The 25,754-nt window shown below is 40.8% G+C and overlaps 1 protein-coding gene across 2 annotated transcripts in view; it reads left to right on the top strand.

The window, feature by feature from the left end:
* Positions 1 to 2,611: 2,611 nt before the first annotated feature.
* CASK (calcium/calmodulin dependent serine protein kinase) overlaps positions 2,612 to 25,754 on the top strand; it is a 228,954-nt gene continuing 205,811 nt past the window's right edge. For both annotated transcript variants that reach the window (XM_075173997.1, XM_075174007.1), the window contains exon 1: positions 2,612 to 2,744. In XM_075173997.1, the coding sequence (XP_075030098.1) occupies positions 2,686 to 2,744 (59 nt within the window). In that variant the 5' untranslated portion in view covers positions 2,612 to 2,685. The remainder of the gene's footprint in view (positions 2,745 to 25,754) is intronic.

Below are 25,754 nucleotides of genomic sequence, written 5' to 3' on the forward strand. Positions count from 1 at the left end.
TCTGTCACACCTGGGTGACATGGCCTGGTGTGACTCTTAGCGCTTGGCATCCAGAGGAGGGCCAGACCTCCGTGAAGCGACGCTGCTAGGGTGGTAGAAGCAGTTGACTCAGCTCCGGCAGGGATCTGTTATGAGCATTTTTCTTCCTCGTGCATTTTTGTATCTTTTTCTTATTAACTTCTAATGATGGCTCTGCGTATGGTCAGATGACAATTTCTGCTCAAAATATAAGTGAGCGCTCACCCACATTCTAAAACTTACTACTGTCAGGCCTGTGTGGTACTCAGCCTGATGGCCTCGCAAAAGGAAAAAATGGTTGCCCACATGTTTAGCTGAGTGAAACTTAGGGAACAATCTAAATATATTGGCTTTTTGTTTGCATTCCAAATAGCAGATGGTGTTTAAATATTTTTAAAGGTTTGTATGAAACAGAGCACAGCCTCACGGGAATGTCTCTCACCTTACACGCTACCATTGTGCAGGAGATAGATAGATGTAATTATTTTCACGGCTTTTCCTAATTTATTTTTTTCTTTTGAATTCATCTGGAGACAGGAACAAGGTGTTCTTGGTGAAGTGTCATCAGCTCTGCATTTTAAAGCTAACCTTTAAAACATTTCATCAGATAATTCTGCTTTGACAGGTTTTTTCTGTGTGTGGGGAACAACTGTATAATTTACTTTCGTTAATGAGTTTTAAGAAGTTGCAAGTGTGCTAAAGTACTTTGGCAAAAATAAATACTTTGTAAACTGCAACAGTTCCTGACTAATTCCTTCAAAAGAGCTTTGCTTTCCTCTACAAGCCATCTAATTCACTACTTGGAAAAGCACACACATGCAACTTACATCTATCTTTTGTATATAGTTTTCTGTGCAACATGCTAAAAATCACAGAACACAATGTATCAGGTAAGTACTTAGTGTTTTGAAATTCACCAAAGTCTCGGATGTTGTTTTCAAGTAGCTATTAAGAGAAACGACAGCAACGACCTACTTGCCCAACTGAAAGAGTGTATCTAAGAGCACTCCTAAAGGGTTCTTTTAGTTCACTACTTTTAGGGCTAATACGATGACTGTTTTCCTAATAAGAAAGAGGGTTCAAATTGTGCTCCAGAAAATACTCGTGTCCTCCTGAAAAAAAAAAAAACCAAAACGCACTTTAACCGCCCCTGGACAAAGCTCCACAAGCCCAGTTTTGCACAGAATAATACAGAACTTTATTATTACAGTCGAGCTCGTGAAAACGAGACGGGCCGCCCGTCACTACAGCCATGCGTGTGCGTGCAGCTGCAGCGCCGGACCCTCTACCTAAGCAGCGGCCTTCGCGACCCCTCGAGAGAGCGGCAAGGCTCCCGGCTCCCCTCGCCCCTTCCCGCACCCGCCTACGCACCACACGCCCCTAGCCCCAGGGCCGCGCTCCCCCGCGGCCTCAGCGCGGCGGGGCCGCCAGTCCTTCTGCCGCCGGCCCCGGGCGAGCCGCTGGCGCTCAGCAGGCGGGCGGCCGGGGAGATAAGGAAGGCCGGTACCTGAGCCCTGCTCGCCGCCGCCGCCGCCGCCGCCGCCGCTCCCCCCGGCCCGGCCCGCCCCAGCCCGGCCGCGCCCTCACGCACCACAGCCGCCGGCACCGGCGGCCGCCCCGCCGAGCCCCCTCCCCGCGCCATGACGTCACCCCAGCCCGCGCCTGCGCACAACGGCCCGACCGACCCCCCCCCCCCGCCCCGACCCCCCAAACGGATGGTGGGCGTGGCCCCGCGCGCGATTCTGGCGGGGCGGGGAGGGGGGAGGTGGGGAGAAAGGGAGCGGAAACGAACGCAGCCCCCCGCGTGCGTGCGTGCGTGCCGCGCCTGCTCGGCCTGCCGCCGCGCGCGCCCCGGCGCCCGCCCCCGCGCGCGCGCGCGCGCCGTGACGGCTTTGCGTGACGGCGGCTGAGCGCGCGCGCGCCCGCCCTCCCTCCCTCCAGTAAAGCCAGCGCCTATCGCGGCCGCTGCCGCCGTTGCTGCTCCTGCTGCTTCTCCTCCTCCTCGCGCCTGGGAGCGTAATCAACGGCCGCGCCTGCAACTCCCCGCCCCTCCTCCTCCCACTATTATCCTCCCTCCCGGCGCGCGCTTCCCCCCCCCCCCCGCCCGCCCGGCCGGCCGGGAGCGCGCGGCCGCCCGCCCGCCCGCCCGCTCGGCGAGGGAGCGAGACGGCGCTGCCGCCTGCCGCCGGCCCCTCTCCCCGCCGCGCCGCGCCGATCCCCTCCATGGACCTCGCGCCGCCCCGCTAGCCGGAGCTGCCCGCCCGCCCGCTGCCGCTGGGGAGTAGCCGGCTGAGAGGGGGAGGGAGGGGGCGGGAGGGGGGTGGGGGGCGGAGGAAGGTGGGGTCGCGGAGTGTGTGACACGCGCGGGGACCGGCGGCGGCGGCTGCGGCCCGCGGGAGGAGGAGCGGGGAGTCCCGGCGCGGCCGCGGGAGCCCCCGGGCGGGTGGCGGCGGCGCCCCCGGAAGGTGGCGGCGGCGGGAGCTGCCGTAGCGGTTGGGATTTACCGTGGTGGTGGCGGTTGGCGCTGACCGGCAGGGGAGCGCGCCGCGCGGCGGGGACCGTGCCCGCGGCCCCCCCTCCCCCTTCCCTCGTCCCCCCTTCCTCCCTCCCTCCCGCCCCCCCTCCCCGGGGCCGCCGCCTCTCGGGCTGATCCCCCCCGCCCGGACCATGGCCGACGACGACGTGCTGTTCGAGGACGTGTACGAGCTCTGCGAGGTGATCGGCAAGTGAGTCCCGCGGGGAGCGGGAGGCGGGCAGGGCAGGGCAGGGCGGGCGTGTGCGCCACCGGGCAGAGCGGGGGAGGGGGCGGCGGTGCCCCTGTGCCCGGCCCCTCCGGCGAGGCGCGGAGGGGAGAGGGATGCTCTGCTCGGCACCCACCTGAGTCGCCGCCGCCAGCGGGTCCGTGCGGGCGGTGCGGGAGTCGGGTCCCCCCTTGGCTGGTGGCGGTGACAGGGCGAGTGCCTCCGCCGCGCTGCCCACCTTCGTTATTGCACGGGAGGCGGAAGGGGGCGAAGTGACCCGATGTTTCCTCAGCCACCATGATTAACCACCTAACCATCACTCAGGCTGGCTGCAGCAAGCGGCAACCACTTCCCACCCCTTTTCTTCTCCTCCCCCCTATATCCCATTCCTGGCACACCCATCAAGGATTGCCTATTGGGGAAGGGAAAGGCAAGATATCTCTCCGTAGATCCACCTATTCACTGTGTGTCTGCATATTTGTGCGCCAGGTGTTGGGTTTTCCTCGTCTTTGCTGCATAATAACCAGCTTGTTCGTGGCAGTAATAGTGACGCTCGGGTAGTGCTCGGTTTTCGTCCAGATCTTTCCCTCCACTCTCATTCGTGTGGAAAGAGAAATGTGTAAGGCAGTAGGAGCGCTTGGCCTTTTGAGTCTTATTATGCAACTGCTATTAAACCCATGTTCGAGGCTCATATCAAACCTAGGAGTTGAGGTAGTTGCTGCGGTACCCCCAGCTGCCTGTTTCGGGTAACCGCTGTTGTCGAGTGGACGAATATGACAGTTCAAGTCTCGATCTGTGTAATCGCACAAGAAAATGCATAGAATCCCCCAAATCAGACGGTGATAAAGAATTAAAGCTGAACTCCGTTCCGTCCCCCCTCCATATTTTTGTGACTGCCCGGTTTCGAAAACCGTTTTTTATTTATTCGTCATCTTTCACGTATTTTCTGTAGTTGTGTCTGTGTTGCAACGTGGACGTGAAAGATGTAGCAATATTGTGACTTCCTAAATTTTCTGTATGTTTCTGGTTCTGAAGTGGAGATTGCTGTGGAAGCCTTAGTAGTGACACTGTTCAGTATGTTTGCAGTTCTTTCTTCCTAACAATGAATTTTATGAGAATAAGTGGTCACCATGTTTTGATTATAAACAAAGAATTTTTTCTGGATGTATTATCTTGTCCGGCCTCCACCAGTATGCTTTTCCGTTTATATCAAATGCTGTCTACTTTCAAAGCTAGGGCGAAAAATATTCTGGAATTAATCTTTCCTCAAGATTATACCAAAAATGCTAGTCTTGGACTTAGCAGGTGACTTTGTTGTCAGCAGAAGTTTCAGCGCTTGGTTCTGTCATTTCACAAGGTATTACTACCTTTCTCTTAACATAAACAACTTTTAAAAATATTAAGCTTAAAGGACCTTGTTTGCTGTTATAAATGGTAAGCGATTGCTTTACCTTGATGGTGGTTGTTGCTGAGGAGCGTCTGTAGCTGAGAAACAAAACTCTATTATTAAATATGTTTTGAAGACAATTTTTGGCACACTCCTTTCACAAGTGGTTTTATGCTAACCACTGCAGTTCACACACTATTTTATTCATACCTGATTACCGTTAGAAAGAAGGTGCAGTGATTATGCATGACCACACGCCCTTTTAGAGAATGGATGATTCACAGGGGTCCAGATGTTTGCACATCTCGAATGACTTTTTGTTTTGTGATCGGAGAATTTTGAAGAGAGAGCTCAAAAACTGTGGATTAGGTATTAGCTACAGAAGTTCCAGATGAGATTTAGGTAGTATAGATAGTGTTGTGATGTAACTAGATCTAACAGATAAATATTGAATCACAGTAGCATAATGATGCCAAGAGCACTGTAGCAAAAACAGAGTGGATCACTGAAAATAGCAGTAGTGGTGGTGTGAAGCGTTGATAGCTCGTTGTGATTGCTCAGGCTTTTCCACACAGATGTCATATCGGTCCTCTAAAAAAACGTTTAAAATAAACACACAATTTCATGTACAGTTGTATAAGTAGTATTCCTGTTTCTTTGCAATACTGCACAGCCGACTTCCAAGGAACCAGGGATGTAGCATTTTTATTTAGCTTAGAGATTTTGGGTACCACCTTTCTTGTCTTTAAGCAACTTGAGGAAAGCTGCTGTAAATCTGCTTTGAATTGCTACATATGCATCTTGCTAAACATCTTTCAGTGAAACATCCACTAAATGTCTGCATGTTCCTGTGATTTATTATTGATTGATACAGTAATTTAGTTCTTGCAAATAGCACATCTGGCCCTGATTTGCATTTCAGACACATGAAATATTAAAACATGTAATTTATCTTTCCTAAATAGGTAGTTACCATTGTCATTTAAGGTAGTAAAAGGTATTTTCATGAGGGGTGTGGGAAAGGGATCTTTGCCTGTAAAATGTCTGAATATTTAGCCTAAGAGAAGTCCCAAAGTTCCCATGCAATTTGCTAGAGAAAAAAGGAGATAGTTTCTTAGCTGACAGTATGCAGACCAATTTGTTGAGGTGTATTCTGATCTTTAGGATAAACTTTAAACACTTTTACATACAATAAACTGGTAATACTTACTTTGTGTAAACACAGTGGTAATAGCTTTTGGCGTACTGGAGTGTGGAACAATTACAATGCAATAGTATATGAATGAATTGATTGGAATGACAGTGATAAACTGTTTATTATGTGGCATTTAATGTGTTTAAGTTCTGCAAGCATGCGTTTTTCATTTTGAATGGGTGTGGGAGAAAACAAAGGCCAGGAGGGATAGACAGAAATTCTAGTTCATGTTTCCTCTAGAAAAAAAATTAAGGGAAATCTTCATTTGCATATATTTCCTTTGCTGAAAGCTATATAAAGATAAAAATTGGAATAATAATCCGAATTTCTTGTTGAACTTTTTAAGTGGCATTTATGACACTAACATTAGTCATGTAGTTTTACTTTACCAGATGTGTTACATTCTAGGTTACTGTCTTGTCTTCAGACTTGGCTGACACAAACACACTTCAAGCAAGAAGTAAATTGGGGATTTCTATATTGGCCTTCAAAAATGTGTTAACGTATCTTGGGATAACTGGCAGTGATGAAAACCCCACGTGTGGCATTTTTTTCCAAACTTGCTTCCAGGTAACTTTGAAGAGATTCTCCGTGTATATTGCGTTTGATTGACAGTTCACAGATAATAGTGCTAAGTTTACTTCTTTATTTTTTATTAAAATTTCCATTCAAAATGCATTGAGTACTTTATAAAACGTAGAAGGTGTAGAGTAGAAACATCTTGGGTATTCATCTGAGGTGAAAACTGTTCTGAGTTTATCATAGGAGCTCCACATACACATAGCAGTATTTTTCTGTATGTCACAGAGAGGATGCCTGTCTTTAGTTAGTATTGAATCTAGACGACTGAAGCATGGCTTTTATGATAGATAGAATCCTTGTTCTGCAAGGACTTTATTTTACATTATCTGTTTTTGATTTTCTGTACCTCTTAAGATTCACGTTGGTTTATGTTAGCATTAGAGGAGTACCATAGAGACTGTCTGATCTTTCTAACAGTAGGACTGTAGGTTGATTAAAAATTCCTCCAAATTTTTAAGTTGTAAATACTATGTGATAAAGTTGATAAAAGTTTATTTGTGTTAAAAAGGGTGTTGGTCACAATTGAAATTACTAGTCTTCATATTAATAGTCACTTAAACTGTAAATTTTTGTAACTTTGTCTTCCACTTGTGGACCATATATATGTGCAATCATTGTGTATGATAGTAATGCAGTCGTTGGTATTTTTAATACCGAAGTATAATGCAATGATTGGTGCTAATACTATCATAGCTTTCAGGATGTTCTCTGCAACATGGCTGGGTTCAGTCTAGTCCTTTTCTGCACTGCACACTGAGGATTTTAGGTTGTTTTCATCCCTCCTTCCCCTGTGATGGGATGATTCTCTCTGCTCGGGCTCTTCCATCTAGCAAAGAGGAGTTGAAGTGCGTAGAGCCTGCAGGTGTTCCTCTCTTCTGCAGCCTACCAGCGCCGCTGGAACACTGCAGGATATGCAAGGGGAGGATGCAAAGTCTTGGGGCGGGGAGTGGGACAGGGGATTTTTTTGCATTAAAGTATGAAGGCTTGTATCCCATTGAAGTCAGACAAGAGGATGGTGGTTGCAGTTCCATCCTGAGCTATTATCTTGAGATGGAGATGCTTTGGATTTATGCCCTGGTCTGGGAGTGTTTAGGAAAGGGAGGAGAGAGCTCATGGATTCCTTATCCAAGAAATATTTTAATAATTCTAAGTATTGTGATAACAGAACTATCTAGAAGTATTTTGATGGTTTCAGTGATACTGTTTTTCATTATTGCCTCCATTTTCTCTGCACAGGAATGAGAATAGTGTTGACTCTCAAATGTACTTTTTCTCTAGTACATCATTGAAATTTTGAATCTCCTGTAAAACCGATCCAAATAACTGATGGGTATAATTTTGACAAACCAAATGAAACTGTGAAGTAACTGTAGTATGTATTCACTGTTTGGAAAGGGGGGAGAGGGAAGGGAACGTCTTCGGCATATGGAAAATTATTTGTCTAGTTTAGCTTTTGAGTTTCTTAGTACTGTTTGTTTTATTAGTACACTAGTATTCCATTCTCAGCTGTTTTCTGTTTTACAGTGTTTAAGATGAACAGATTATAATGAATATTTGATTTAAGCATGAGGTCATAATGTGCTTACTTCAGGAAAGTAACAGTAGATTATTTGAAGTGTATAGTTGCTAGAATATCTCCTTAGCTAAGTTATTGTGCTATGGATTTTAACTGTAATAGTGACCTGTTTCTACTTAAGAGGTTCAACTGTAGCTGAACACGGAATGGAATTAATATACCTAGTTGCAGAGTACAACATCTTAATCAATACTCTCCTTTCCATTTGTGTGGCTTTTTGTAGTGTTGTTTTGATAAGCAACTGCATTCTTGCCTACATCCTTATGATGTGAACAAGATGACTGTAATGATTGGGAAGTAGAGGCTTACTTAAGAGGGGAGTTTGAAGGAACTTGATCTAGGAAAATGCAAACTGAGAAAGATTGTGTGAGGGCTTTACAAATATGTTTTTGTGCTTAAACACCCAAGAGAAGGAAGCCCTTGAAGGTAAGAGCAGATGAGCAGATGAGAAGAGCAGATGTGCAGACTAGTCCCGAGTAATTTGAGGCTGAAAATTAGAAGATTTTAGACCAATTTACTACTGACATTCTGGAGCAGCTGTCTGTAAGAAGTTGTGGGACAAAAAAAAGCTACCTTGTCTTGAAGATTTGCTAAGTTAAGAGTTTGATCTTTTCATTAAAATAGTATGAAACTTTGTTGCCTTTAAGAATGGGGACTAGGCTTTAGGACCCAAGTGATCCCTGATAATCATTTCAATTCAAACACAATGCTTGAGATAAAATGCTTCAGGATAAAGAAATATTAGAGAAAGAAAAGACCCATATTTTATGTCTCACTCACCTACTTAACCCTCTGTCTGATTTTATAATCTCTTATACAGATGTCATGACAATGCAAGGTAATCGAGCAGTATTAACTCTAATATGATGTTTCCAAAGATCACTTTTCAGTAACCTGTAGTCATATTAAATGTGCCATCTAAAGAATGGTGACTTCAGAATTGAAAGTGGTTGTTGTGAAAGTTTATGCCAAATTACGGACTTAATAAAAAACCCCATCCTCTTACGAATTCTCCTTTTTCCAGGAGTGAGTACCTTTTTTAATATACAGTGTGAGAATGTGTGTACAGGGTATATTACATGCATGGCCAGAATTATCCCTAGTCATTTTAAAAGTTAGACTGATCTCTTAAGATAGTGTACTAATTAGCTAATATGCCCACCAAAAGAACCCCAAGAAACCCTTTTCTTTTTCTTTGCATATATCAGTTAAGCATGTAAGAGGATACCTAGATAAGGCATCCGAAGCATGGGAAGAGAGAGCCTGCACTTCAACGTAGCTGTAAACTGAACTGTATTTTAGAGAGGTGGGTTAGTAACTTCTTTTAATAAACTTCTGCTGTATTCAGAGTGACTTACAACGTTTCATGGGAGATGTCTATTGGTAAAAGGAATGCCTCCCTTGTCGGAAACAGAAGTGCATAGCAAGTTTTGGCGTTTCGGTTACAATAGTGTTACTAGTGTTTAAACCCCATTCTTACCAGAATCTTTGTTTTTCTGAGATGAAAACAGCTAAATAAGGTTTGGAATAATTTTTGGAGCTTGACCAAAAGACTTTTGCATTATAACAAGGGTTTAATTTTTCACTACAGTTTGTATGAGAAGCAAAGGCATCTTTTCAGATAAATGAATAGAAAACTGTTACATGAAAAATTTAGGACTAAAAGGACCAAGGACTATTTCCTAATGTATTCTCAAATGACAGAAGTGACCATCCCATGGTTAACAAGTGCCTTGCTCTTTTACTTTCATAGCTTTTTGCTGGAATAGGGTAAGAAGGGGTAACCAGAAAGTTACTACATACCTTCTGTCTTTTATTGCAATATTCAAGGTACAGTGGGGCTGTACTTTCCTTCCAGGCTTAGGATTTGTCAGAATTTTTGTATTGTCAATTTCTATATTGACTTAGCTTTTTCAGAAACCAGTAGTTGAAACACGTCTTCACTGTGTGAAGACACTTATAATTGATGCATAGTTCTTACATACTTACAAAGTTCATTTTGTGCCCCTTAAGTTCCTTCCACCAGAGGTTTCTAAACAGCATTTGGTTAAACAGATTTTCACTTGGCTTCTTCACCTGTTTCTTTGGCTACCCAATGGTATGTGTAACTGCTTGCAGGTACTCCGATTTCATTTTTGACTAACATCCCTATTTTCTTTCCTGGAGAGTGTGGATATAAGCAGTTAACTCCTAGCATTTAATATTGAGTAAATTTCCTACGATATGTGAATTAAGAAAGCTGTAAAGAGCTTGCCTCTGAACAAAATTTTTGGAAGCTGGGGTATAAGTCCTATACGGCATTTAAACTGGTATAAAATGTGCTCTGCTTCCGTTCAGTTGTTTAGGAAGTGCTTTCAGCTAAGTTGAAAAACTAGTTTTATCTCATCAAGGTGTCAGTTCTGCTGTAGCTGAGATTGAGAAATCCTTACAATTTTCAGGTGTGCCTTTTCTAGGGAATACATAATTCTTAGGTAACTCGTGACTTCATTTAAACTCACTGTTACCAGGGTTTGGAAGGTAGTTCACATTTGGAAATTTTTGATCCAAAGACCTCTAGGGGTAAGGAAAAAAGCCTTAGCTGTAGTGAGGCTGAGGCTTCTCGGGTACAGTGGCCTTTAAGATACTCAGAACTTTATGAAATCTGTCTCTAGATGTCTTCCTATGTGGGTACATAAAGTATCCATTTTTCTTATGTGCCTTCAGGATTCATTATGGACTTTCCCAGTATTAGAGCTGTTGTCTTTAAGGAAGAAAAAAAAAAAAAAAGCCTTTACAAAGGTGGTCCCCAGTTCATCGTTTTTTGTCACCCTGAAACTTCTCCTCAACTCTTCTACCTTTTTGATGGAGTACTGTATTACTCTGTCCAGAGGGAAAAAAAAACAAAACCAACAAAACACAACAAAAAACACAAACAAAGAGAAAAAAGTTCTTACTATTTCTCCTAAAGGGAAGTTTAACTTGTCCTGACAAGATCTTCAGGCATGTTCCTCTATCTTCTTTATTTTCCCAATTTTTTTTTGAGGAGAGGATCCATGAGAAAAACCTTTGGCTGCGTTCCTGATGTTCTAGCTTAGAGAAGCCAGCCAAAAGGGTCTCCTATTACTTTACTTCCACCCTGCTCCAGGGAAATCGTGCAGCTGTTGCTCCAAATGGAGTTGTCAGCTGCCCACTGTTCTCCTTTTTTTTTTGGCTCTAGATGTTGTTCCTGATACTGAACAGAGGGGAACAGTTCTGAACAGTGGGAAAACTCTAATTTACACCGGATTAGAGGGATGTATACACCTGTAAATGGAAGGGACAGTGAAGAAGCAAGTGAGGTAATCTCATCTCCCTTCTCCAAACCACCCCCCTAAGCCCCTATTACTGGTTAGGAGAAGATGATGTAGAAGGTGGGGGTGAGGGTAGCCTGGGAAGATTACAAAAAATTTAGGGAATGATGTATTTCAGTGATGGGATCTTTCCTGCATCAATAGTGATCTGACCTAGTAACTTTTCCTGGAACAGAGCAGATCTTTGTGGAGCTCTTTAGGTTTGCCAGGGTTGAACTTGAATCCAGCAGGACCAGGTAGGTTGGGTTCAGATGGGTTAGAGAAAACATCTGTCTGGTCAGCACTGGTCTAGCTGTACAGAGCAGCTAACCAGGGTGGGAATTGAGGTGAAATCTTGCATCTCCCTAATCCTGCAGCCTCTTTAAGTATATAATGATTCCTGAAGGAGAGCTGTATTAAGTTGTAGCTAGTCCGTAGGTTCTGTAAACACGGTGGTAGTAGCCTTTCTCTTTTTGGCCCTGTGGGAGGCACTGTGGGAGTATATGAGTGCAATTTTGGGATGTGAGCTGAATTAAGTTTGCTGCTGCTGGAAGAGGGAGGTCTTGCTCTCTTTATGTGCTTCCCTGCCCTGCGTGATCCACCCTTTCTCTGTGCCAGCTTTAGCATTCATCTGATCTATATAAGCCAGGTGCACTACAAAAATGTTCACTTGTTGGATGGGTTATTCTTCTGCTGTTTTCACTGGCTTGACTAGACCTACAATGCAGTCAGGGCTAGCTCAAGTTAGAAGACTTAGGGATACAGAGAGATAAGGTGTGCAGGACCTCTCCTCTCCTTTGACAACAATGAACTATTAAGTTAGGCCATATCATAAAATGCTTTGTTGTTTTTTAAAGCATGTTTGGCTTTTTTGTATAATAAACAGGAAGATAACCTCCAAACTCTTTCCTGCAATAATCCAGAAAATGGTAAGGAAACGGGAAGAAAAAAGGGAAAGAGATTTTTTTTTTTAAGGAAAAAAATAAGTTACAAATTAACAATTAATTATTAACACACACAAAAAATCACACTTAGTTGCTTTTATGTTCTTAATTTGCTTCTTCCTTTTTTCTCTACACATAGACATTCCCCGTAATTAAAACCAAGCACTAACTTTACGTCAAGATCTCACCTCATTCAGGATTTAAATTGGATACACAATAGAGTCAAATTAAATTTAGGAAGGCAACTGTAAATCTGGGATTTTTGTATTTTGAATATTTGAATTAACTGTTTGAAGCATATTAGCTTACAACATAGATGCTCTTTAAGTGTGCATGTATTTTGTTGAGTCCTTCAGGACTTAAATATTAGCAGTTGGATGTACTCTGAACTGCAAGCATGCTTAATGTTTGCGAGTGCTTCTAATTTTTATTAGAACCAAATCTAAGTCTGTTACTTCTGATTCTGATGTGATTGTGTGCAAAAGTAGTGATAGCATATTTAGGAAAATTCAAGAAATTCAAACCCAAAATTTTCCTGAGCTGTCTTTTTTTCAGATTTTGTTTTGCTCTAAACCTAAATTTAAAATGTATTGCATTGATCATGAACTTGTTTCAACTAAAATATTTACCTTTTTTTGTTTGTTGTGTTTTGGTTTTTGTTGTTTTTTTTTTTTTTAAAGTTCTGTGTTAGTATAACTAGATCAAGTTTAGATTGAAAAGTATCAACTTCTGCTTACAGAAAACAGTTTTCCTTTCTACAGCCCCAAACTAGAGGTAATCTCTTCCTTAGTTTGTTCCTGCAAACATCTTAATTCCAGAGCTTCAGCACTACAGAGATGAAAGCAACAAAAGGGGCTTTCAAAACTGAAGGTCGGACAGAACTGTTTTGCTCAGTAACAGCTATTAGATTAAGATTTTTTTTGTGTGTTTTTACTCTTTCCTCTGTGGAAAAAATAGTTACCTATTGGCTGGATTTCTCAGATGTTCAGCTCTTAAGGTTCAATTCTCTTTAAAAGCATAAAGTAAACAAGGTGCTTAAAATATCAGGAGCTCGTTCTCTAATCTTAGATCTCAAGTGTGTCAATTTTTTTTTTTATCAGCTGCAGGCATTTCCAATTGGAAAGTATTCAGTACTTCATAGCTGCCATTGAAACAGGATACTTTCTCAACTTTTGTAGCTGTATCTTTCTTGGATTCTTAGTTTCTTCGTTTGAAGCTTTCAGAAGTCGGAATTGTTTGTTTGCTCTACTGGTTAGGGATGTTTTCAAACAGATTGCTGGCTGTAGACTTTGTTTCCTTGTGTTGCGTGTATGAAATACCTACCATTCTTTCAGAACAGGGACTGAGAATCAGATTTCTTCTTTTTTGCTTAGTGAGTATGGTCATCATGGATGCATCTTTTCCCTTCTTAGTCATCTGGTGAATATGAAGTGATTCCATAAAACATCAGATGGGAATGTTGAGAATACCTTTGCTTCCCATATCTTCTAGCCTGGTGAGTGCTTTTTCATGTGCTGTGTGTTAGGGAAGGACTTGAATATGTGCCTCCCAATTTCAGAGTGAATGTTCCAAGCGCTGATGAGTGAGTAGCACTGCTGCTGCACCAGGCATGGACCGGCAGGTTGGATCTGAGAACATGTCCCAGTTAGTAGCTAGGTAAAATACATGGCAGAACTGTTGGTTTGGGTATTCTCCTTAGTTGTGAGATACTGAGCTATTCATTGCTGTTTGACAATGCTTTTCAATATGCTAGGATCCTTTTGCTTTAGAATTAAACACCAAACTCAGAAGTGTAGAATTTTAGAGTATTCTCAGGGATGCAGTTTAGCAGAAAGGTGAGATCACTTTGTGCAACTTTTGTGATTCTTTCCCTGAATATTTGTCGTTTTTCAAGTTAGGGCTTAGTTTCCCATATTCCTAAGGTATTTTTTAAAAATGTAAAGTCTTGCAGAAAACTAAGAGTTGAAAATTCTTTTCCTGAAACTGAGCCTATACTCTACTTTTCAGGATTTGTTACAGTTGCAAAGCCAGGGGAAAGCATGAGAATAATACCTTCCTGAAAAGTGGTTTCAGATAGATGGCTGAAACTTTCAGAAATCAGTGATGACTTCTGAGAATATTGATACATGGTAGATTTAAACATGCATATATTGTTGAAAGCTGTTTTAAAATGCTTTTTCTGATAAGTGCTAAAAATTGATCCGTGAAGTCATTGCATTTAAAAATAAAGCCTTCCAGTGCTTTATACCCTTTCTTTCTAATAGGTTTCCAATTTTTTTGTCACCCTTTAAAAAAGGAAAAAAAGAAAAAAACAACAGCTTGAAATGTTTACTGTTTGAGCAAAGCTGTAAGAATTATTCAGAACTTTCCTTTTCATTAAACTTTTTCTCTTACTCTCAGTTGATAGCTTGAGACTTTGCTGCCATCTCTAGTTTCTTGATGTAATTTATCTTGAGCTGCTATTTGGTCCTACATTTTCTTCTGTACTCTTAAAAAGACAAATTTTGGCCGGATTTCATGACTGACTGCTGTTAGAAGGGTTTGTTTTGTAAAGCCTGTATCAATGAGGAAGATAGTTGTGTCCTGTGTTTATTTCCTTCAGAAAACACTAGGGAGTTTCTCTAAAGGAAAATATTTTGTATTTTTTCTTGCCTCATCTTCAGATACAGCTGTAGTTAATAAGCAAACTTCTAGCACTTTTTGCTCTCATTTTGACTGTTAAAAATTTGCAAGTCACACTCCTGTTACTGTTCTTACTATGATACAATACCTTAAGTATCTAATCTTACTTTCTGTAATTTTGAGAGATATTTCAGACAGATTATAGTTTGGGTTTAGAGATGAATATACTGTCTTATACCACTTCTATGCATATTTATAACTTTTGTAAAAAGGAGTTTTGTTCATCTTCCTTCTTCCTACACCTTTGAACGCTTTCAGAATATCTTGAAAAAAAGATTATACTGAATCTGACTGTGCCTTCTCTGTTGGTTGGTTAATGAATATAGAACAGTTTTATTTTTTGCTAGTCTCTTCAGTACCAACATTTCAGTACCAATTTGCGTGTCAATATATCTTAATGTTTTTTAAGAGTTTCATTCTTTCAGCATTTTTTTTATAATATAAAGCTCCTCGGTAGCCTTGTCAAAGCTTCTTTCTGGCTTTTTTTCCCCACTTTGCCTTCCATTTCTTTTTCATATCAAGACTGTTATACATTGTTTCACACTGTATGTGCTGGCATACACTGAAATCTCGTTTAGTTTTCTTCAGACTCACTGGCCTTCCAGCAGACTGTAGGATGTCTGTCAATCATAATTTGGCTCCCATGGAAACTGTCTTGCTGCAGAATTGAACTACGATTTCAGTTTCTGAAATCAAAACTAACAAAAAGTTTCTCTAGTTCTCATAGTTACAAGAACCAGAACCTTTGAAAAAGTGTCATTATTATAGTCTGATCTTTGAATCTGCAGCCAACTGCAGCCCGTAGCGTTGCAACCTGGATTTTTTCCTTAGAGGGAGTGGTACACAGTAACCTATTCTGTAACTGTCTCCTGAAAGTCCTGATGACAGTTCAGGTATTTAATATGTGATGCTTCCCGTCCCCACAGTATTTGTAAAAGCTGTAGGGGAAAGAGCTTTTCTTTTAGCAGGTTGACTTTGCCTCTGCAGCACGGAGAAGGTAAAGTTTTGTGCCTTCACTGCTTCTGCCTAGAATTCAAGGAAGAGAAGTGGTTATCGCTGGTTACTTGGCAGAAGAGACCAACACCCACCTCGCTACAACCTCCTTTCAGGTAGTTGTAGAGCGCAATGAGGTCTCCCCTCAGCCTCCTCTTCTCCAGACTAAACAGTCCCAGTTCCCTCAGCCGCTCCTCATAAGATGGGTTTTTCAGCACACAAAGCATGTTTTATACCTAATAAGTACAAACCTACTCCAATCTTTCCTGTATATTTTAACTAGCAGAAAATATTTTTTATATTTTTCACATTTTTGTACTTTATCTAATCTCTGTGGCTTTGGTGGGGGGGTGAGGAGTGGTCCTCAAAGAACAATTAAAAAATGCTTCTTTTTTGATCCTTGCTACTTTTGTTAAGCTGCTGCTGTTTTACAGGATAACTCTTGAAATCTCAGGAAATGGAAACTTGCGTGCCTACTGCCCATGTTCAAGGTCCTGTTACTTCCAGAAATATAAGCCTCCAAGGGAAAGGAGAAAGTCATTACAGTCTGAAACTGTAACATGTCTTCTGCAGGAGTGTATGTGTTCTGTGGAAAACCTTACGCTAGTCAGCTCGTTTGAAGGGGTGTGATCTTGCCGTGTTAGTAAATGAGAGATGATATCGACACTGTACTTTTTTTCTTTTTTTTTTTTTTTTTTAAACTTTATCCACATGTACATGGGCTGGTGGTAAAATTCTTCATTCCCCCCGCCCCCCCTTCACTTCTAGTAAACATAAATATGATATTCCATCCTATCAGCTTAAATGCTATCTGGAAATTTGTTGTTTATAAACCTTCAGAAAGTATTCTTTAATGACATGCAAAAATCTTTTGATCAGCATCTTTGGAGTGGCTCAAATGCACAGAGGTGTGGTAAGTCCAAATTCACATTTGACCAAGTGCTAATTAAGTGTTTTTCTTGTTTGGAGTTAAGACCCTGCGAAACATGCAAAAACCCTGTATTCTTGTTTGCTTTAATGGATATGAGCTGAGCTGTTGTGGTCAGTATCTTGCTCGGGAGCAAATTTTTGATCCTGGCATACTTAATGCATACAGTAGGAATGAGAAAGTGGACAGTATTGATCTGATGTGAAAGTATCCCTTATTTTTTAGCGGGATTTTTTGGAGGTTTTTAGTTGTTTCAGATGTTTTCTATATGCTCCCTAGTCCTGTTTCTCATTAAAGCATGTGTGATCTGTTACCTCCTCTTTTCTAACAGGTAGGTTGGGAAGGGCTATTGCTCAGTATTAGCAAGCTAGTAATCAACAGTGTAAATATGCTGATATGGCTCAGAATGATCCAATATCCAAAACTGTCAGTGTATTTATGAATGTTTGGTGCCATTCAGAGTGGACTGAAAAAATCAAGTTCAGCTTCTCAGTATTATGTTGGGGGTGACTTGCTAATTAAAATTGTTTAGCATATGCTTTTTCATCAGTTAAAATGGTTTCTCGATTTATGTTCTTGAGAAAATCTGTCTAGTAGTAGAAGATGCTAACTGTAGTCCGAGAGTTGTCATAAAAACAGCTTATTTAAAAAAACAGCTTACTTAAATTATAGACCATGTTGGTCTATGTAAACACTTTGTAATGTTTATGTAGTATATGAAAATTTTACAGATTTACATAGGTAATTCTGTAAAATAGGAATTATTTTACAGAAAAGACTTTCTGTGCAAATGTTCACTTTCAAAGATTTTTACATTTCATAGTAAAATGTATACAATGAAGTTCTAAAAAAATCTGTCAGGCAGTGTTCCTTCAGATGTGTTACCCCCCTCCCTGTCATTTCTGTTCATGTTCTTACTCTTTTGGGGCCTAAACTAGACTGGAAAAAAAAATCAGGATTAAAAAGAGTGCCCCTCTCTCTCCCCCTGCCCCTTTCGTAAGTTTCCCACTGCGTCATTCTCTTCAGGGATTTTGGCCAGTTTTCCAACTACAGAGCAATTACTCTTAAAACTTTCCGTCTTTACCTGGATAGGAATCAGGGAGCACTGGAAAGCAAATTGCTGTATGAACAACCATGTGTCTTCATGAAAAGAGTTAAGCCAGGAAACTAGTTTATCAGAAAGAAGATTACATGTCTTTGTTTTTAGAAGGAAAGTACAGATGATACAATTTTTTTTTTTACCTCTCAGGCAAGTATTTTCTGCTTCTCAGTGGATTATATGTGGTTGTCACGTGACATGCTTTGGAGCTGGAAAACATTAGTAAGGAAACGGGCTTTTGGTGTTGGCTCCCTTTCAGTGATGCTACCTTAGTGATGCATGAAATGTATGGTATTTGGAATCTAGTTTGTCACAGAGGAAGTTCATGTAGTAAAAAGATTTATCTATCCCTTGACTGTCCCATGTGTAGAAATTATTTTGTTAAGAACCAGGCCAGAACTTTCCTTGAATGTTCCAAAAAGGCCCAGGAAGAGGAGGAGATGCTAAAAGGACCAGGAGATCATTAGCAGTTTTGAATATACATATTTTAAAAAACTTCTTTTAGTTTGGCATAATCTTCCTCCAGCTTGTATTTGAAGCCACATTCAGGCTAGACTCTCAATAATAAAGTAATGGTTTTAAAGCTATGTTCGGGGTAGATTCTTGCAGAAAGGACAAGACTGTAAATGTGGAGTTTTCTAACCTTATGAAGGGAATCCTTTCTCCTTATGGTAGGAAATGAGCAGTCAACCGGAAATAATCAATTTTGAAAGTGTGCATCAACCATTAAAAAAAAAATGCTGCTACCCTAGACATATGGTTGAACTATGACATTCGAGAACTGTGTAAAATGATTTCTAGATATCTTAGAGCACTCTTTTCATGGATTATATATTCTGGTTTTGGCCATAGTAGGATCTGGTTTTGGCTGTAGCAGTTGTTGTTGAGTAAGATTTCCATTACAAATGGAGGTATCACCTTCTTTGTATTCAGAGGGAAAATACCCTAGCTATAGAGGAGACCATGTTTATTCTGCATTGCAAGTCTGGTCCCAGAGGGGAGAAAAGAAGCAAGATTTGAATCTCAAGAGATATGCAGAGGATTGCTTTATTTCTTTCAGTTGCACTTTAACCTAAAAATGAGGAAGGGGGCTTTGATTCAATTTGTAGTATGTGTTTGCACTGAGAATCAGGAAATGGGATCTCCATTAATTTCATCTGTAGGGCTAGTTAAGGTGGCAGTTCTAGACCTGTTCAGCTGCTTCTCAGTTGAATGTGGAGAGAAAAAGCAGATAATAGCAGTGACCATCATTCTGCCTACTTCCTACTAACGTATCACCGGGTCTTCAGGTAGAAGTAAATGAGACTTGGTTTTTGCAAGGTAGGATAGATTTGAAATGAATACTTGGACAAACTGATTAAAGAAAAGTTTACTTAGCTGCTGCAAGTCCTTGTTTTAATTAGTATATTAACTTCTGAAATATGGCCTAAGCTTACCCAAGAGAGTTTTAGAATAAGCTGATAACTGTCTGGGGGGGGAAAAGGGTTTGTTCATTTGCTTATTTTTAAAGCATAGGCATAGCAATATGTTGGGAAAAAAAAAGAAAGGAGTTTTGTACAAACTGCTTGGCAGTAAATCCTTCCTTTCAGTATTCAGCCTTATTCCAGCTGTGAAGGTTCATGCAGTACAGGCTTGGAACTTTTTTCTACTTATTGCAGCTGTACTGAAGTTGCATCTCTGCAGAAGGCTGTGTCAGATTTATCATTTGCTACCATCTCTACAGAAGGCTTTCAACAGCAGTCAGGATACATGCTTCAGTTCTCTTTTGCCACTTACTCATTGCCAAGACTGAGCCTTGTCTGCACCCAAACTTGAGGCAGGTAGATGCACTAACTGTAGTATCTGCAAACCTTTTTATTAAAAATGTAACTGGAGAGAGAAAACTACCTGCTGAAATACTTTCATGCTGTTCTGTCCAGTCAAAGGATGTAATTTTTGCTTTTTTTGTAGCTATCACTCATATTGAGCTGCTGAGTTTTATCTTAATTAGTATTTTGCCTTTGCTGCTTTGAGATGACTGAAACGATTCTGTTTTTCCCAATATCCCCAGTGCAGATGTTTTTGAAACATACTCACATCTCTTATGGGTTATAAGATATAAAAGCAAATTAAAAGTTTGAGCTTTTATATTGTGACAAACTGAAGGGATTATTATCTGTGGTTTAATGACATTGAGTTCATCATTGGGCTTTTGGACCTGATAACAGTAAATATGCAGTTTCTAGGGATGAAGTTCTACATTAAAAAAAAAACCTGCTTAATATTTCTAAAGTGTCATTTAATTTTTCTTCCCACAGAATGGACTTTAGTCATATAATGTACTTTCTAAAATTATTGGTAAGTTCCAGTCACTGCTTGAATAGACATGTCCAGGAAAAATATACATCTGTGTGTAAAACGGAATTGATTCAAGGCTACGTTTAGACCAAGGATTTTGCCCAAATTCTGCTTTCAGAAGCCTAGCAGAGCCTCAGTTGTAGGCTGTGGTTCACTTTTTATTATTATTATTTTGTTGTTGTTGTTTATTTATTTATTTAAAGCTTCATGTGTACCTTAATTTCACATGGTGTTGAAAATAATTGATGTTTACATTTTGAAGCAATAAATTAGCAATGTGCTTCAGCAAAGTCTACAAACTCATGCTCAGATCTCCTGGTCTGCCCAGGTAGTTGCGTAGGATCGGTTTGAGCTCTGTTGTGTTGCAGCAGTGAAGGCAACAGTGCAAAACTTGTCCTCAACCCTTGAATGTTTTTACATAAAGTTTCTCAGGTCACCTCTGGCCGTTTTAGAATATCTCAAACTCGGTGCAGAGCTCATCAAGCATGGTTAGTTTTGATCAAAATTTGGGGAAGTGGGGACGGGGGGGGAGAATAGGAAGCAACTCCCTTTTGTCCAGTGCATGGTTAGTGCACCAGCCCTGGCTGTTGGAGACCTGAGTTTGGATGAGTTAGAAGTCAAACTTAGATGTGGAGCTCTACAGTCCTGCTGTTCTAGCTGGGTGACTCTGTACCGAAGAATACACTATTACAGGACTACAGATAATGGGGAATTTAGATTGTATTCTTGCCTGTGAAGGGACCTGCACTGTACAGGTTGGAGCTTCTAGTGCAGTTTATACAGCATTATATGTTCAGTGCTGCTGTAACGCAGAGTACTTAAGTCTTTGGAGCAGGAGAAATGTTAGAGCTGTCTAGGATTTCAGTGTATCCATAAAAGTATGATCTGCTGCTTCTGGCTGTTTGTGTACAGTTCAGCTCATGAATGCTGTTTTTTGGTTGTTGGGTTTTTGTTTTGTTTTGTTTTGTTTTCCTTTGGAGACTCAGATTGGTTTAATGAGTTTTTCAGGTGAACTGTATTGTAAGCAATAATATAAAACACTTAGTTCTAACTCATATAAAAAGACATAAGCTATATCATAATTAAAGTAGTAAAGGTAAAAATTGAAGAATTTCATTAATCGTCTTAAAGACAGCTTTAACAACTTAAGAAGAAATCTTAGGAAAAGGAAGATATAGAATAGACGTCAATATTTAAATGACATGAACTTAAGTTCTTAGAATTCTGTGAAATTAGCTATAGTTGCATTCTAGATTCAACATACAAAATTTCTTTAAGGAGGGTAAATACAAAGAAATGAAGACTGTAGAAAAGAACAAGCAAATATGTTCTAGAGAGCAAATACGCTCTAGAGAATAGAGGTAATTTAAAATGTAAAAAAAACCCCTCATTTTCTCATTAAGAATTACAGTATTATAACATTTTATGGGAAAAGTATGAAAAAGCAGCCATTGGTACATACAAGGTTGATACACCAGAAAAATAAGAATTCTTAGAGTTCTCGTAGCAACTTCTAAATATAAGACTGATTCATTATTTATGTATGTTTGAAAAGTGAAGGACTTCAAATTTTAGGACTCCTATAACAGGCTGTGAAAACATACATGTTTTGTTTAAAAACTAAATCCTGGTTTAAAATAAATGCATAACTTCTTGGGGTTATGCCTTTTTTTGTTCCTGAAGGAGAGGGAGCAGGAAGCATTGAAATCTTGGCCAACTGGATTTTGGAAGCTTGGTTTTTAAGTGGAGCATGTTCCAGCCCCATTCTGCTCAGGATTGCATTTGAGTTGCTGCAGGATGAGAAAGGGGGAACAGAAGCTGGAACTGGAAGCTGCTGAGGGAGATTCCTACCAGGGGTGAATGGAAGAGGAAGAGAAAAGGATGAGTAGAGTAGGTTGATAGGAAGAAAGGAATAAGGAACTGTGTTTGAAAAATGAAATTGAATAACTAACCAGAGGAGAACAATATGTGAATGAATGCCAGCCTGCAAGGACAGGGAAAATGGGTTGAGGGAGGGAAAAGGAGCAGCAAGTAGAAATTAATTTACAGGTTAATAACAGAATGTTTGTAAAGATGAGAGGGAAAACATCCCAGCTGAGCTAAAGGTTGTGGAGAAACAGCAGCTGGTGCCTGAGAAGGTCTGAGGGAAGAGGAATGGAAGTGAGATGAGACTCATGAAAGGCAAGATTAGGATCAGTGAGGTGATAATCGGACATGAGAGAGACCATTTTAGCAAAGCGGAGTAGGTGGAAGGGTGTAAAGATTGATTCATGAGAAGGGCTGGAATGTTTGACAAGGTTATTGCTATCAATTTTTTCTCCAATATTCGGTGGCTTTTAAGTAGAATGTTTTTTAATTACAGTGATTTATTTCTTTATTTGTGTGCCATTTAGCCACATGAGCAAACAGAGTAGAGGTTATTAGTATGTTAAAGTAAGCTATGAACAAAAATGTTTACTTCAGAAACTGTACTGAATTGAATCACAGGGGATAATTGTGGGTGGTAACAGTTGACTTTTGTCAGCCATCTCAAGTTATATTTTCTCTGTTTCTTAATCGTATATTTTAACTGATTAACCTACTCCTCCTGAGTCTTCATTCTTGCTCTTTCTTCCCTGTTGTCCTCAGTGCTTACGGCACAGCTCCTTTCATTTTAAATGAACTGGGTTAATTTAAATGTTTCAAATATTGTGGCTTGCTAACCTAGGTCATTCAGACTAAAGCAGGTTAGGGAACAATTGCATAAACAGCCAAGGTGAGGGATGAAAGCATGCTTCAACTCTAACAGAGGAAACAACAGTTGGTTATAGCTAGGTTTGACAGCTCTGTGCCAGCTTGGGTTCTCTGATCCTGTATGCATGCACCCTACTGCAGCTATATGGTGAATACATATAAATTCACAATTTAGTAAAAGTTTTTTTTTTTTTAATACAAACTCCATAACATTATGCTAAGGTTATACAGATTTTTAATATATTAAAATATTATTAATATATTTATCTGTTGGTACAACCTAGCTTGAAGACGTTTTTCTGACAAAATTTGGTGACTCACTCCCAGTTGACAGACCTATTATTTTCAGACAGCGCAGAAAATAGAAGACTTTTTACCTTTTGATAGTCAGACTTTTTTTAAATCTTGAGGACACTTTGTTTGTTTTTTGTTGTTTGGTTTGATTTTTTTGGTGTTCTGTTTTTGGGGGTTTTTTGTGTTGTTTTTTTCTAGTCTCCTGAAGCTGAGTACTCAATATGCCATGTTAACATTATGATTCTGAGTCCTGTGGATGTCTTTTAGCTACATACTGGTACTTCTATTTTCTTTCTTCTGAAAGAATTAAGTTTCTGCACTTCTTGAGATTCTTTCTATTTTGTTCTTCGTTAACATTTCCATATGATGCGTGTAAGTCATTGGTTTAAGAAAAATAATAAAAAAAAGAAAATAATCCTGTTAGTGTTGCAAACTTAAAATTAGCCAGGACTAATTAGTAAGTGTGACTCTTAAAATTAGCAAGTGTGACTCTTTCCACCTTTCCACCTTTCCACCACACTGAGGTGCAGTGTGAATACTATAATCAGAGCGGCTTTTTAAATCTACCGTCTAGACTTGAATAAGTTGGGTAGAACTCAGCATATGGTTGTTAAACAGGCAATGATTTCCTATATAATATCCTTTCAGTCTCCTTGAGTAAGGATAGGATTGTACAAGGTTACCAACAGATAGAATTCAGCTTGCAGTACTGATATTGTTGATGGCATGTTACAAAGAAAGAGCACTTGATTAAACATTCTTGGAAGGATGTCTTGGAAGGCCATATAGAAATACCCATTTTACAAATATAAACCTGGAAATTACCTTCTACTTAAGTGCTGCTTTTCTGTAAAAGAACCTTCTGTATAAATATAATACAAAATCTAACCATTGCTCATATAGTATTTTTGTATATTGGCTTAGCAGAAATCAAGCATTGTAATTTTTACATTTCCTTCTTAAAAATATGCAAGATACTGTGATGCCACTCAGCTTTCCGTGTCTCTATAGAATTGTGTGATGGTCTTATCTGTCACTGAAAAAGAAGATTCTAGTGTATGGATGTAGTCAGACGATGGGGGTTTTTTGTGTCAATCAGACAGTTGTTTATATTCAGTCAACAATAGGAAATGGTGCTCTGTCCCTCCTCCTCACGGATTTTTTCTGTCTTTTATGCTGCTGGAAAGAAGCAGGTGGTTGTCAACTCTCTGCCTCAGACTAATGAGACTGGAGATGCTTTATGTATTATATAGTATGAATGCAGTACAAGGTCTCTTGCTGCTGGCTTGTTTGAATGTCTGAAGATTTATGGGTGAGAAAATGAAGAATATCTCTTTAAGCCTTTGTTGTTGTGGCAGTTTTCTTTCCTATATGGTGACCCATCAGTCCAGAGACAGCAGGATGGATAAATAAGATCTGTGTTGCATTGTTCTTTTGGCAAAACAAACAAAAAACCCTGAAGACTTAGATAAGTGAATGAGATTTCGGGAATGAATGAGTTATGCTGTGTATGCTTACTACATGTATGCTGTTAGGCCACTGCAAACATAACGTAAAATCGATTTTATAGAATCAGTTTAAAGGGACCTTGAGAGGTCTTCACTCCGACCTGCTTGAAGCGGATGCTCAAGACTTTGTCCAGTTGGGTCTAGAAAAGGATGAAGAGCCAAAATTTCCCTGGCCAGCCTGTTCCAGGATCTATTTTCCTAGGGAAAAATGTTTACCTTGTATCCAGATGGAACCTTCACTGTTTTTCTTTGACTGTTGTGGCACAGTCTTCCACTGTATACCTTGGCAAAGAGCTTGGCTCTATCTTCTCGATAACACTTAGGTGTTGAAAGACTACTGCTAGGTACCCTGTTAAGGTTTCTTTTGTCTAGGTTCTACCAGCTCACTTTCCTCAGCTTGTCCTCAAAAGTCAAATGTTGGAAATTTAATCAGATGCTAGATTTGCCAGGTTTTTTTGGTCCTTACTTGCAGCTGGCACATCTCCATCTTTTTTTTTTTTTTCCCCCTGTGAAAAAAAAATCATGGTAGATGAGGAGACAGCAAGGGATATTGTCTGTCTAACCTTCAGGAAGGCCTTTGACACTGTCTCCGAAAAGATCCTCATAGAGAAGCTGAAGGAGTATGGGATGGATGAGCAGACAGTGAGGTGGATTGAAGACTGACCCAGAGGGTGCTCATGAGTGGCATGAAGTCTAGTTGGAGGCCAGTAACTACCATTGTACCCCAGGGGTCAATACTGGGTCCAGTCATTTTCCACATCTTCATTGATATGGGCGATGGGGAAGAGTGTATCCTCAGCAAAGTTGCAGATGACACCAAACTGGGAGGAGTGGCTGATATACCAGAGGGTCATGCTGCCATCCAGGGGGGTCTCAACAGGCTGGAGAAATGGGCTGACAGGAACCTGTCCTGGTTCTGGCTGGGACAGAGTTAACTTTCCTCCCAGTAGCTGGGGAGTGTACCACGGTTTGAGTTTGGTATGAGAGGAGCGTTGATGGCCCATTGATGCTTTGGTTGTTGCTGGGTGGTGCTTGCACCGGGGACTTTTTTTTTTCCTTTTCAGCCTCCCATGCCTGCCAAGTGCAGGGGAAGCTGTGGGGGAGAGCATAGCCAGGGTGGTGGACCCAGCTGGCCAACGGAGTATTCTATACCATGTGACCTCATGCTCAGTATAAAAACCGGGGGGAGGGCGGGGAGGGGGGCTCGCCCCCAGTTCGTAACATGCGGTCTGTGGTCGGTGAGCAGTTGCATTGTGCATTGCCTGCTTTGTATATTCTGCTATTGTTGTTATCATTGTTGTTATTACTGTTCTATTTCATTTTATTTCACTTATTAAACTGTTATTATCTCAACCCGTGAGTTTTCCTACGTGTGCCCTCCCGATTCTCTCCCTCATCCCACCGGAGGTGGGGGGGTGAGCGAGCGGCT

This window comes from Calonectris borealis, chromosome 1 (assembly GCF_964195595.1).
Source record: "Calonectris borealis chromosome 1, bCalBor7.hap1.2, whole genome shotgun sequence".
Taxonomy (NCBI): domain Eukaryota; kingdom Metazoa; phylum Chordata; class Aves; order Procellariiformes; family Procellariidae; genus Calonectris; species Calonectris borealis.